Source organism: Danio rerio, chromosome 14 (genome assembly GCF_049306965.1).
Source record: "Danio rerio strain Tuebingen ecotype United States chromosome 14, GRCz12tu, whole genome shotgun sequence".
Classification (NCBI taxonomy): domain Eukaryota; kingdom Metazoa; phylum Chordata; class Actinopteri; order Cypriniformes; family Danionidae; genus Danio; species Danio rerio.
In genome coordinates this window covers 49,988,344-50,002,946 of record NC_133189.1, presented here as the reverse complement: position 1 = coordinate 50,002,946, position 14,603 = coordinate 49,988,344, and the positions used below count along the sequence as shown (strand labels likewise).

Here is a 14,603-nt window from a genome sequence, read left to right as displayed (position 1 = left end):
ATATATATATAAATATAAATATATATATATATATATATATATATATATATATATATATATATATATATATATATATATATATATTTATATATATATATTTATATATATATATATATAGATTAGGGTTTGGTCGATAGACGATGAAATCATCCATCGTAGATGACTAATAAATGTCATGATGCTGAGCCAGTGTCGTAATCCTCCACCCCGCCTCGTCGCGGCAGCAACTCACTCGCGAAAGTCCAGCATTTCTTAAAATTTCTTATATCTTATATTTCTTAATTTCTTATATATTTATATACAATTACGTATATATATATATTGTGATATGAATATAGTTTTACTAGATGACTCCATTTGGTAACAATTACTAATTTTATATTGATTGGAATTGGAATTGATTGAATTTGTAGGCGAGTGCATCTGCATAAAATAAACAAAGCAAAATAACAAAACAACAAAACTGAAATAAACAACACTTTAAGGTTTTCGGTGGAGTCGAACAGTATTAAATGACAAAAATTCAATATGTTAAATGTAGAATCACACTGCATTAAGACATTATTCTATTCAATATTGAACACAATCGACCTTAGTTAAAGCAGCAAACTTTATCATTTCATTCATTTTCTTTTCGGTTTAGTTAGTTTTTTCAAGTTAATAGATTAGAATCAAACTTTGTATGTTCTGTACTGTTTTCTGCTTAATTCTGGTAATCTGGGAGTGATTGTGCTGCTTTAGCTTTTTCAGGGTTATTTATTGTGATATCTCGATTGCAACAGAGAAATACTGGGAAATGTCTCTAGAATTATGACAGAAGTGTTTGCGATAAGGAAAACGCTAAACACATACGGGCGTTTCTTTCTTTTTTTTACTTAAATAGTTTTTCTCCTTTAAGGAGTTATTATGTGGTCACTGACGCCATCTTGAGGATGGACAAAGTCAGCTGTCTTTGCTCTGCTCAGTATAGCAGACTGATGGCCGTAAACGCGGTGAATATTAGAAATTATACATATTTAAAATAGGCACTATCCTTATAAACTGCATAGTTGGAATTTAAACAACCGCATTCTCATCTAAAAAGCCTCAAAAGTACATTATGTTGTCCAACAGCTGCACTATTTGTCAAACTGTAGTGAGTTTATTAATCTGCTGTCACTGTTAGTGGGCGGAGTAATACAAAATGGTGAAGAGGCTGTATGAGTGCTGTTAATGGAATATCTCACAGCTTTCACCCAATCAGATTTTAGAACTGTTGTATATTCGTTCATTTATTTTCTTTTCGGCTTTTCCCTAATCTGGGGTCACCACAGCAGAATGAACAGCCAGAACTGTTGTATAAATAAATATATGTATGTATGTATATGTATATACATACATTTATATATATATATATATATATATATATATATATATATATATATATATATATATATATATATATATATATATATATATATATATATACTCTAAAAATCATTATTTATTTAACCCTTTTCCACCATTATTAAGTTATTTATATGACAACAATTACATAACTCATTGCATTAACCTTGGGGTATTTTAACAATATTACTTCTATTTTAACAATATTACATAGCTCAAATATGAGATTTTCTTTTAGCATTTTTGTGTTTGCATCACAATGATATATATAAATTTAATATATTATAATAAAATTAAAGTAAATAGTTAAATTCATTTTATTCCGATAGATTTTTCAAAGTACTTTTGTGAAAATAAAATATTAAGTATCAATTTTCTGCTTAGATTTAATCATGTTAAAATAACCCCACTTCGCCTCACAGCAAGAAGGTCGCTGGTTCTCCCTGTGTTTGCGTGGGTTTCCTCCGGGTGCTCTAGTTTCCCCCACAGGTCCAAAGACATGTGCTATAGGTGACCTGGGTAAGCTAAATTGTCCATGTGTGAATGAGAGTGTATGGGTGTTTCCCCAGTGATGGGTTGCAGCTGGAGGAGCATCCGCTGTATAAGTTGGCAGTTCATTCCGCTGATTAATAAAGCTAAGCCAAAAAGAAAATGAATGAAGGAATAAACACTTATTCTTTTATATTTTCAAATGTAGGTGGTCAGAATAAGTGTGTATATACATTTTCTTTAGCTCTAAACAGCATATTTCACATTGCACCTGGATATGAAGCTGATATTCTGTAATGTTGTGCACTGACTCATGCATGCATTTTCTTTTTCATTTTTTTTATTGGATGACACTGGATGTTCAAAGCTGTTTACAAAAAGCCCTTTGTTTTAATGCAGGTCTTGATTGACAGGTGAGTAGGCGGTGCTTTGCTTCTCTCTGGGATGCATCATCATGATAGATTAGTGTTTATCTACAGATGCAATGTGAACACACACACACACACACAAGATTTGCATGTGTAGTAACAGGACTCCTCCATCTGTTTCAGAGTCTGTCTCCTACAAACCCCGACCTGTCCTGTCTGGCCTCTACAGGAGAGGGCATAAGCTCCCGCTGGTCCACTCTGTCCTGGGACGTCCCGTCTGATCTGCTTTCCTCTCCAACTCCAGACTTCACTGGCAGCGACTCCAGACCCAGCTCAGGTGCTCATCCTCCACATTCATTTAGAAGAGTATAGAGTTACAATTGTGCCAGTAAAAATGAACAAAGCGTAAAATAAATGGAGCAAGAGGGAAGTTTGCGTTACTAAATCAATCATTCATAGTGTGCTTTGCACTCGATACAAGCGTATCGCACCTGAGCCCAAGTGAACCGCGCTCTGGCACACCTTTTCCAACCTGCCAGGGCTGACCAAGTGAACCGTGCCTAAGCCCGATTCAGAGCACTCACACTTCTCAAACGATCCAGGAAACGGGCATGGGCACGGTTCGTAAAGCATAGTGTGAGTATGCTTTACGTTTGCTGAAATTTACACGACCTTGCCAGTTTGAAATGCATTCTGAACCATTGATTCAAAACAAAAGATTCATAAACGATTCAAAGCTTCATGAAGCAGTTCTTTGAAAGCAGCCATCAATAACTCTCTACACACTGTCAGAGCTGTCCATCAAAATCTAGCCAATCAGAGTCGACCACTGTTAATGCCACCCACTGATGTTTGTACCAAAATATGGTAAGGATTACTCACTAAACTGCATACTCAAATGATGATTTGCAAAACAAATCTTTGAAAATTGTTAAAGAATAAGTGAAGTTTATTTATAAACAAATTTCGAGAGGATCACGTGCTTATGATTGTTCACAGCTGTTCCAACTTTAGCTAATGACTGATTATCCTCTCAGACGATTCCTAACTCACTATAAATAACCAGACTTTTCTCATCTCAATAGCCCCTTTCAAACATACAGACCTGCCGGCAATTTTCCGGAAAGGTTGTATGTGTGAACAGGTCCTTTTTGAAAATACCGGTAAATTCGTTCTGGCTATTTTCCGGAAAGAGAAGTTGTAACATTACCGGCAATTTGCCGGAATACTGCGCTGTGTGAATGCAGGAGGAAGATTGCCGTAATAAGCGTGTGCACGTCTAGAATGTGCTGACGTGAGACGTCTGCTTTAGCCAATCACAACAGTCAGACGCATTTACGTCCGCGCGGTTTATGAGAATAAAAGCCTTTGAATATTTTTCCAGACACATTTAGCTGCTAGAAGTTAGTCAGATAACGTTTATATGTTCTTAATGCCAACTGTGTAAATAATCATCGATGAGATGCTTATGATAAGCCGTTGTTTGTTTACCTTCAAGCTTTGCGTGTGCCTGTGAAACAACCTGTGAGCGCCTGTACACGCACATATTATGAACATCTCGACATGCGAAAGTGATCCTGCGAAAGTTGTTCACAATATTGATCATCCACAGAGTTTGTAATTTAGTCAAATGTTTACAAGCAGCCGTTTAAAGCTCATTTGTGGTGAATGATGTCAGAATTTACCGGTATTTTGGAATGGATGTGTGAATGCTCTTTTCCGGAAAATGTCCGTAACGTCCTCGCCTGTGTGAACAGCGCTTTTTTCAATATACCGGTAAAGTCGTTCCGGAAATTTTCCAGATATTTACCGGTATCACTGTGTGAAAGGGGCTAATATCTTCGTCTTGAAGAAACCCCCCCACCCAACACTACTTTCCCTCCTTTCAAACGGGCGTCACGGTGGCCAGCGATTAGCGCTGTTGCCTCACAGCAAGAATGCCCCTGGTTTAATTCCTTTCCAAACCAGACGGCATTTCTGTGCGGAGTTTGCTCGTTCTCCCCGTGGTCACGTGGGTTTTCCCCGGGTCCTCCGGTTTCCTCCCACAGTTCACTCTAAACAATTAATCCAAATACATTAGCTAAACTCTGAGTACACCTTTCAGCATCCATATCTGACACTTAGCTACAACAAGCAAGAGGGGGAGTCATCGAGATCTACCTGAGCTCAAACTCCACTCTCGCCTTGCAACGGGAGGGAGCCCAGGGCTCGAGGATCTTATAAGCTCAGGGCTCTCTCCCGAGACAGCACGCCAAACTAGCTTTATTATCAATCATTAGCTAAGTGTGAACTCTTGAAAGCATATTTGGAGAGCATTTTATTCAGTGTTTTTCTTATTTTGTGATGGTATATTTTTGATGTTTTCTGGGAATGTATATTAAGCTACATTCATTTTTTTTTACTGGCACAAAATAATTTCATAAGAGAGCACTCGTGTCTGTTTTGTGTGTTCAGAGCTTTAATCAAGGCTGAAGAGCTGTTGAACCATGCCGTGTCGAGGTGCTCCTCCAAAGCTCTTGATTATTAGTCATTGTTCTGCTGTATTGTTTCCCTTTTTAGTATTTGGCATTTGGAGAGTTATATAATTATTTCGTCACAGCTGGTTATTCCTGGCATTGTGTTGTGTTCAGTTCGATGGATGACTAACCTGAAGCCTCAAAAATGGAAAAAAATACTGTTAAAAGTTTGTGGAAGTTATTATTTTAAAGAATAAATACATGTGTTGTGAAATGTTATTATACATTTAAATAACATAATTTAGCAGGCATTGCTTAAAGATGCCTCAGTTGGCGTTTCTGTGTGGAGTTTGCATGTTCTCCCTGCGTTTGCGTGGGTTTCCTCCGGGTGCTCTGGGTTAGTGTTTGGGGATGTTTCCCAGGGATGGGTTACGGCGCTGCGTAAAAACGTGCTGGATAAGTTGGCGGTTCATTCCGCTGTGGTGACCCCAGATTAATAAAGAGACTAAGCCGACAAGAAAATGAATGAATGAATGCTTTCAAATGCCGTGTGTATGTTTTTTACTCTTCTACAGCTTACTCTTCAAAAGAAATGCATATTATTCCAAAACTCCTGAATGTAATGACATGACCAAAGTGAATGTACTACCGTTTCCTCAGCATTCACACAAAAAGAACAGTTCAACTCAGCTTCAACTCTAAACAATACTACAGAATATGTTTTTCCACAATTCATAGGTTTTACACTGATGTTTATGTTACAATTTTGAATTTAAAACATTTTTTTGTAAAAAAAAAAAAAAAGGTACAAACTAAAATGAAGTAACAAAATATATGTTTGATAACTGGAATGTATGAACACATCAGTTTACAATGTATCGATGCACAATTTCTAGGCTTTATTGGTGATAATGGTCAGGAATGTTGGACCATTATTGCCTTTTTATCTTATAAGTAGAGGACAGAAACTAGCCAGATAGTAATGTGTGAATGTTTGAGTGGGCAAAAAGAAAGTCAGTATTTTTAGTGTGTACCTTTTTTTTTTTGCTTTTATTCTTGCCATAGGGGCGAGGCAGTGGCGCAGTAGGTAGTGCTGTCGCCTCACAGCAAGAACGTCGCTGGTTCGAACCTCGGCTCAGTTGGCGTTTCTGTGTGAAGTTTGCATGTTCTCCCTGCCTTCGCGTGGGTTTCCTCCGGGTGCTCCGGTTTCCCCTACAGTCCAAAGACATGTGGTACAGGTGAATTGGGTAGGCTAAATTGTCCGTAGTGTATGAATGTGTGTGTGGATGTTTCCCAGAGATAGGTTGCGGCTGGAAGGGCATCCGCTGCGTAAAAACTTGCTGGATTCCGCTGTGGCGACCCCGGATTAATAAAGGGACTAAGCCGTCAAGAAAATGAATGAATGAATGAATGAATTCTTGCCATAATAAAAAATATTTAGACTTACAGACTTATAGACTTACAAATGAGGACAAGGAAGCAATTTACACAACTATAAGAGCAACAATGAATAAGTGCTGTAGGCAAGTTTCAGGTCTGTAAAGTCTAAGAAGGAAAGTATTAGTAGTATTAGTATTTTTTGTTTTTGTCAAGATCTTTTTTTTTGTTTTTTGTCAAGATGTTTTAACCTACATCTTGAATGGTTATAAAATTTTTTATAATTATTAAAAATAATAAAAAATAATTCTTTTAAAAATCTTCAGTGATATTAATGATATGACGTAGTTCCGGAAACTTTCTACTCTGTTTATCCGTCTGATTGTACTGTCTGTTTCTGTTGACCATTCCCTGTCATTTAAAAGAATATCTTAATGGTGAACGTGTCAAGTATAAAAGTCTGTTTCGTGAGGTGCGGAATGCAGCGCCAGGCGAAAGTATAAATCAGCTTTAAGATGTTTTTTTTTTCTTTTTCTGTAGTTCAATGGTACATCTAACCTGTCTTTAGTACTGTTCAATTTGAATACATTTATTTTACCTTTATTTTGCATTCTCTTTTTATGTGTATGCATGTTTTTGATATTGTGATACAGGTCTTAAATTTAATACTTAATGGTCTTAAAAAGTCTTAAAGTTGATATTTTGATATCTGCAGAAACCCTGTTTACAGAAAATCTATCTCTTTGCAGTTGCCTCAATTCAGTCATAATGTTGGAAAGAATACACACTTTAGCAATAACATAACACTTCAGCACTGAAACCTTAAACAAAAAGCAGAAATTCGTCAGCCAGCGGGGAAAATAAATAATCAGTGAAAGCCAAAATCTGAAGTATTTTCCTCTTAGCTTTCCAGGAGAAACGAGGCCCGCATGAAATTGTAATCCATTTCACACAAGCGTATATGACTCATGAGTTTGAATGGCCGGAGGCTCAGTTTTGAAACAAATGATTCAGTGTTGACCTTTCAACTTCACCATGACACATTGTTTCTCTGTTTTTGGCAGGTCTCTCGCTTTTCTCTGGCAAACATTAACTCTGGCTTTAATGGCAGTCCCATCATTTATATCATGTGTCAGCTTGAGGCGCTGCTCGCTCTCAGCTCATCTTTCATTGTGTGGTTGTTTTTTTTTTTGTGGTCAGGTTTTTACTCGGTCAGTGGAAGCTCACTGTCAGACTCGTGTTTCTCGGTGTCCAGCGAGGCTCCTGGAGGCTCTGTGAGAGTCGGCTGCAGGCCTCGGTCTCTGGATCACAGCGCTACACACTGGAGGGAGGCTGAAGCTCACGGTGCAGACGCTCCTGAGGGAACATTGGATAAACACGACAGAAGACCCTTTTCCACTGGTACCACATTTTAATCATTAATTTGTACATTTGCATAAATGAAATAGGACAAAGATGAAAAAATTGCAGAAACCGTACAACAGCAGTAAGCATTTATTGAGGGTAAAAAACTAAAGGAGTGGTCCCCAACCCCCTGGCCATGGATCAAGTGGTACCAGGCTGCACAAGAAATCTATATTTATTTATTATCTGTGTCAAAACCATATTTTACTTTGAAAAGTGGCCATTTTCTCTTGCTTACATCTCAGTCACTTGAGTGCCAAAATTTAACCCACAAGCTAGCAAAATGACTAAGAAACAGACGTCTTTGGAAAGTTTCTTTGCGAGGGGAAAAGGCCTAGTGAAGAACCCACAAACTGCCAAGGAATAGATCCACCGCCCGGTTGTCAACAAATCAGATGAATCCAGCATGCCTGTGCAAAAAGATAAACTGCTGAAGAATGCAAATGATGGTAGCCATGCACACATCACGTCTTTTCCACGTGCAAGGTCGTTATTTCCAAATGGAAGCACACATATTGAGAATTCTCACACAAGAGAATTCTCTTTCTCTATTTCTACCTGGGGATACTCATCCAAGGCCCCCAGAGACTGATAAGCGCTGAATCAAGATCTGCAATGACATGATTCCAAGGTTCCCATAATCCTGGTCTAGACCGTATCCTGAGCAGCTTCTGTGGTGGTCATGGAGGAGTGGAGAGCATGAGACTGATTCCTGTGACGCTCCAGGAACAGATGATTCTCGCTGACGGCATGCACTAAATTCCAAGGGTTTCATTACCACGACATAAAATGGGAGTGGCTCGGTCTGTGTTTGGGAAACGCCCCCTTAAAAAAAAAAACAATACTGAGAGGTCACCGATCATGCGCAGTACAGGTTATTTTTTTGCGCGGTCATTTCAAACAGGATTATTATGGATAAAGAACCTACCACGGTGGATAACGAAGGAAAAAATACAATCTTACAGGTTATTTTTTGTTTTTATAATATTATATTTTAAAGATTTCATTAGCAAAAACAGCCGACCACGTTTTACTGTAAACAATAAAGTCTCTGGGCTTTGTACTTCCATGGTAAACCACAAAATAATAATAATAATGGTTGTGGTACATTAGATTAACCGTGTTTTTTTAGTTTAAAATATGGTATTCAGTCATGTTTAAACAAATAAATACCACATTTTTCTGTTATAAACCGTGGTTAATTTTTCTTACTCTATCTTAGTTAATTAACATAACACATATTTATTTTCTATTTTTATATAAAGTCATCATACACAAAACCCCTGGGATCAGGACAGGTATCTGATGTTACTGTATATAATATAAAAGTTATCATACATGAAACACCTGGGATCAGGACCGGTATCTGATGTTACTGTATATGATATATAAAGTATTTGACACAAAACCCCAGAGATCAGGACAGGTATCTTAAGTTATAACAGTATTAATGTAATCTGAGAGGAATCTTAAGTTAATTTGTTTAATATAACATACAATGACTTCACATGAAACACCTGCGATTAGTATAGCTATTTTAAAGTACTGCATATAAAAGGCAGTGGACATGAAACCCCTGCGATAACGTACAGGTATCTGAATCAAACGGTTGTTTTCACAATCTGCGCATAATCCGTGACCTATGCAAATTCACAGATAGGCCACGCCCACCCGATGACGTAGTAGCGGTTACGCTGTTCTGAAACCCCTGGAAAAAAGTGCCTGCCTCTCGCTGACATCCAGCTTCTCCAGCCTCCGGCACCTAAACTGCAGCTCTGAACAAGATGTTTGGCCATAGGAGAAATGGTCGTGCCTGAGCTTGGTTTCTCTCAAGTTTTTTAATTCTTCACTTTGCCCAATTGGTGAAGTTTTTTCCTCCAAGCTATCGCCACTGGCTTGCATAGTTCGAGACCCGTGGAGCTGCGCATCGATGGACTACTCCAGTGTTTGGACTCACAGCAGTGAATATTAAACCACACTTAACTTAAACACTGAAAACTGGACTGACACTGTTTCAATTCACTATAATCCTCTATGTGAAGCTGATTTGATACAATCTACATTGTAAAAGCGCTATAGAAGTAAAGGTGAATTGAATTCAATTGAATATTGAGAGCAACGCGCACATCTCAAGTTTTCAGAATGCTGAGTGCATGGTGCGTCACGTAACATCGAGTGACAGATCAGCTTTATACTTTGTATAGAATATACACATTTCGGTGGACTAATTATTTCAGCTTGCAGCAATGTTTTGTCAGCTGGCCATCCTGTAAGAAAACAGTTGATGGTAGCCTAGCAATCTACATACATCCCCACCCGCACACCCATACTGCGATAAAATTGGCAATTGTTGACTGGTCTGCTGTGATAAAAAGGTTGGGGACCACTGAAATGAAGAACAGGCAATGTCCATAAGCATTAATTGAGACACTGGACCATAAAACCAACCAAACCGGACTAAATTTTGTTGCATAGGTTTATTTTTTGTCAAAAACACATTTTATGGGAACAATCGATTGTTGATTTTTTTATTTTTAATGCTCAAAAGTATTTGAATATTAATCAATGATCATGTTCCATTAAGAAATTTAGTAAATTTCTTTCTGTAAATAAATCAACACTTAATTCTTGATTTGAAATATACATTGCTAAAAACTTAATTAATTTGGACCATTTTAAAGGTGATTTCATAATATTTAGTTTTTTTTACCCTCAGTTTGTATTTATAAATGTAAGATTGTACACATAGAATGAACATTAAAACACAATTATACTTTTACATTGGCATTAGTTAATATGTATTATTTTTCTGACAAATGGGTAAACTTTTTTTTATATTTCATGATGTTCATATCTAAATATCCCTGACAAATGTCGATAAACTATTGTTTAACTGAAAGACATTCCAGTAGATTTCTTCTGTGAATCATAGTAGAGGTATGAGAGCCTTTTTTGCTCAGAAAAAAGTTAAAGGGATAGTCCACCCTCAAGTGTTATAAAAATTTGAGTTTTTTCCTTCTGTTGAACACAAAAGATATTTTAAAGAAAGCTGAAAACTTGACCATTGACTTCCATAGTAGGGAAAAACGTTAAAAAATTAGGGAAAAATACTATTGAAGTCAATGGTTGCAGGTTTCTAGCTTTTTTCAAAATATCAAAGTTTGTGTTCTGAAGAAACAGAAGAAACTCAAACAGAAGCTTCGGAAGTGAAGAGAGAGTAAATTATGATATATTATATCTTATTGGGGGGCTGAATTATTCCTTTAAACAGACACAATCTAATGTAGAGAAAACTCATACATACATTACATACATTAAATATGTATATGTAAATATATTAAAGCACAATTTATTGCATACGAAACTAAAGAGAATGTAAATGCTAAAACTTTCTCTTTTTTTATGAACAGGGGATCTTGAGCTCAGTAGCCTCATCTTCCTGACAGACCTTTGTTCCAGTTTGGGAGGGATTCACCCTGGCTCTCTTTTACCCTCTTCCAACTCCAGTCCACAGCTTCAGCTGGACCCCAAATTTTGTGCTGACCTAGTTTCTCGGAAGACAAAAGAGGTGTACCCTTACCCTAGTCCACTCCACGCAGTGGCCCTCCAAAGCCCCCTGTTCACCACCTGCCAGGATCCTTCACCCACCCGCCTGTCCCCCAGCCCAGAAACCGAGCAGCCTGTGGAGTCGGAGCTTGAGGAAAATCCTGTAAAAATCCAGCCTCCAGCATCTCCTTCCTTTACTCAGCTGGAGCAATACATCAACCGATTAGTCCATCAGCATCACTGCAGGGTGGCTGCAGAAGCTTCCAGTCGTGGACCCCAAATAAACATTGCAGGGACTGGTTATGAGGGTCTCCACCCAAGAAGTGCTTCCTCTTCCAGCTTGTCCGGAGGTAGCATGACTCCTTGCAAATCAATCCTGGGAAATTCGGCAAGAGTTAGTCTTAGCAGTATTGGGAAACGTGCAAGTCGCAATTCCATCAACCTCGGAAACTTGCCCTCAGTCACCGGCGAAGATTTCAACATCAGTTTCCACCTGAATCTGAATTTGAACCTCAATCCAAATCTGAACAAGACTTTAAGTGTCGATGCTAAAAATGTGAAGGAAGAGGTCTCAGGATCATGCGGACATCTTTCTGCAAATATAGTCACGCCAACTGCATCTCCGTCTTCTTCAACATCCACCATTACTACTACTCCAAACTGGAGCAGGAGACCAAGGATCTCCACCTGCCCTTCTTCGGTGAGCAATCGAGGGTCTCTGGAGATTCCTGGGAAATCTTTTGGGTCAGTGGGATTCTCTAAATCTTTGGATTGGAGTGGAGCCTCAAGGGAAGAAGCAGAAGGTTGTCCTCCAATTAAAGCTTTGGAAAGTCCTCCCAAACTCAATGAGGACTCAGCAGTTGTCTGCGAGATCTCTCGTGTTTCAGGCTTGCCGAGGTCTGTAGTTCTTGGATTGATGGAGGAAGGAGTGGAGCTGGATACCGAATGTTTTGGGAGTGAACGAGAAAGAGGTGTAGGCTCTTCTTCTCCAAGTGCCATTCCTACAATGCAATCCACTCGGTCTTTATTTCAGCATTCGTTTGGGTTAGATCGAACACCACAGTCGAACACCTGGACTGGACAAGATTACATATCTCAACAGCATCGCCTACAAGTTTCCCATTCGGACTGCCATTCAACATTGACGTCGCAGTCAGGAAGCCCTCGTTCAGATAATTCAGGTCCCACTCCTCGGTCTTCTCCAATCCTGCCTTTCCCACATAATCAATCAGACCCAGGATCCTCCCCAGGCTCTTCCCACACCAGGGTCCACTCTCCTCCAAGGCTACTCTCGAATTCACCCTTCACCCCAGCTCAGTTATCAGTATTTCGCCGTGACTCTCCATCCCAGTGCTCTCTTCCACGCTTTCACCCTTGCAGTTCCCCATTGGAGGGTCCGATTCGGCCACGTGGAGGTTCCCTAAGACAGAACACTGGAGCGGGATGGAGACCTCAGGATAGAGGCTGGAGGAGGAGCGGCGATGGGGAGCGACTTTACCAGGGTAAACATGCCTCCAGAGAACTTATCCGAGCTTCAACAGTTAGTAGCTATTCGGGAAGAGACTATGGCTCCGGGTGGGAGGATGAAATGAGTACTCAAACTCCTAAAAAAGGCGGGAAATTTTGGAAAGGTTTTGAAACTCGATTTTGGGGGCGAGAAGAGGAAGATGACGATGATGAAGATGAGAGAGATGTGAGAGCTGGAGGATTCAGCTGGAGGCACACTTCACTAAAGGAAACTTCATCTAGTAGGCAGGATCACAGAGGAAATAACTCCAAAAAGAAAGGCACGAGTTGGGACAGTCGGAGCTCAAGCCTCCGCTTGTCTAGAAGAGCATTATTTCGAAGCGAGTCTCAGGGAATTCTGGAGCCACACTCGCAGAAGCGGGACAGCAATCAGTGGCGTTCATCGTTTGAGATCAGCCGTGCAGGACGAGGCTCGGAGCGTGCTCGAAATCTTGTTCGGAAGGAGGAGAAACATCACTCTTCTACTGCAAGTCTTTTCCATCTCTCTCGCTCTCAGAGTTTGGAGGGAAGCAGTCATTCGCTTTCTCCTCTTTCGTCTCCATCGCTCTCTCCTTCACCTCCACCTTCAGCTCCTCTCACACGCTCCAGATCGTTCCGCGACCTCGGACGGAAAGTGTTTGGCTCCATGAGGTCCCTCAGTTTCAATAAAAACCACAAGTCAAAGAAGAAGGACTAAAGACTTTTTTTTTTAAATGGGCGAAACCAAGCTGCCAACTTTTTTTTCCCAGCCCGATATTCTCTTTCTGCTCGTTTTAGATGCTTCTGCATGCCATGCTGTGCTGTGTCTCCGTGCACTCTTATGGTCATAGTGGTGCTGGTGTTGTTTTTACAATCAACATATATTATGCTTCAAGAAGCATTTTAAAGTATTTGCTGACCAAATACAAAAAGAGGTTTTGTTTGAACTCATACTCAGGACTTTGAAAAAAAAAAAAAAGGTAATTTGAAATGATTGTTGAAGTGCTGAAACATGATTAAATATTAATAAAAGTATTTACAGTTTAATATGACGTGCTTGGCAATGACATATGTTGCTGCTGCTGAGTGAAGTGTTTTAGCACAATAGGATTATTAAAAATCTGCTGTCGTAGCTCATATCATTCAATCCTTTTTCTTCAGCTAAATCTTTATTTCAGGAGTTACCAAAGTGGAATAAACCACCAACTTTTCCAGCATATTTTTTACGCAGCGGATGCCCTTCCAGCTGCAACCCATCACTTGGAAACACCCATACACACTCATTCACACACGCACTCATACACTATGGCAAATTTAGTTTATTCAATTCACTTATAGCGCATGTCTTTGGACTCTGGGGGAAACTCATACCAACACAAGGCGAGCCGGGACTCGAACCAGCAACCTTCTTGCTGTGAGGGACAGTGCTAACTACTGAGCCACCGTGCCAGCTTATATTAAATATCTTACAACGCAAACATGCGTTTTTATAGAGTTTTTATTTTATTTTAGATTTTATTTTATTTCATTAAAATAAGCAAAAAAACAATAATGTGCCAATTGTTTTCTGTTCGAAATAAGATTATTTTACTTACCCATTGGCATCTAGCTTCTTTCAAGAAATAAAAACTTAAATTTGACTGAAAAAAAAACAATATTTGTACTTGTCAAGAAAATGCCTCGATTCTAAAGGGTCACGAAACACCAAAAAATTTTTTTTGAGATGTTGACAGATATATTGACATATATATGTCCCATGTTACTAAAAACATTTAGATCCTTGTGTAATTTCCAGCATAGAGATTGGCTGTTTGTACTGGCCCGTACAGAGTGAAGAAGAATTGTTCGGAGACATGGGTCGTCAGTGTTGCATTTACAAATGTGCTGCAATCAAGGTTTTGTTTTCAATTCCCTGCGATGAGACATACCTTAGTCAAAATGATTTAGTTACTAAGTTTACAGTAATATCACTATAAGATATAATCCTCCACTAACACACAGCACACACAGCTCTCAGATCCATTGTAAATGCTGCTCTCCAAATGACTGTCTATCTCCCCTGGGTCTATGTTTGTAGTGCACATACTGAAAC

The 14,603-nt window shown here is 39.1% G+C and overlaps 1 protein-coding gene across 1 annotated transcript in view; it reads left to right on the top strand.

Annotated features, from left to right (window-relative positions):
- The window catches only part of si:ch211-168f7.5, a 32,043-nt gene extending 18,485 nt beyond the window's left edge, over window positions 1-13,558 (top strand). The window contains exons 2-4 of the mRNA XM_005169617.6: window positions 2,427-2,580; window positions 7,277-7,477; window positions 10,891-13,558. Of these exons, the coding sequence (XP_005169674.2) occupies window positions 2,427-2,580; window positions 7,277-7,477; window positions 10,891-13,229 (2,694 nt within the window). The 3' untranslated portion in view covers window positions 13,230-13,558. The remainder of the gene's footprint in view (window positions 1-2,426; window positions 2,581-7,276; window positions 7,478-10,890) is intronic.
- The last annotated feature ends 1,045 nt before the right edge of the window (window positions 13,559-14,603 follow it).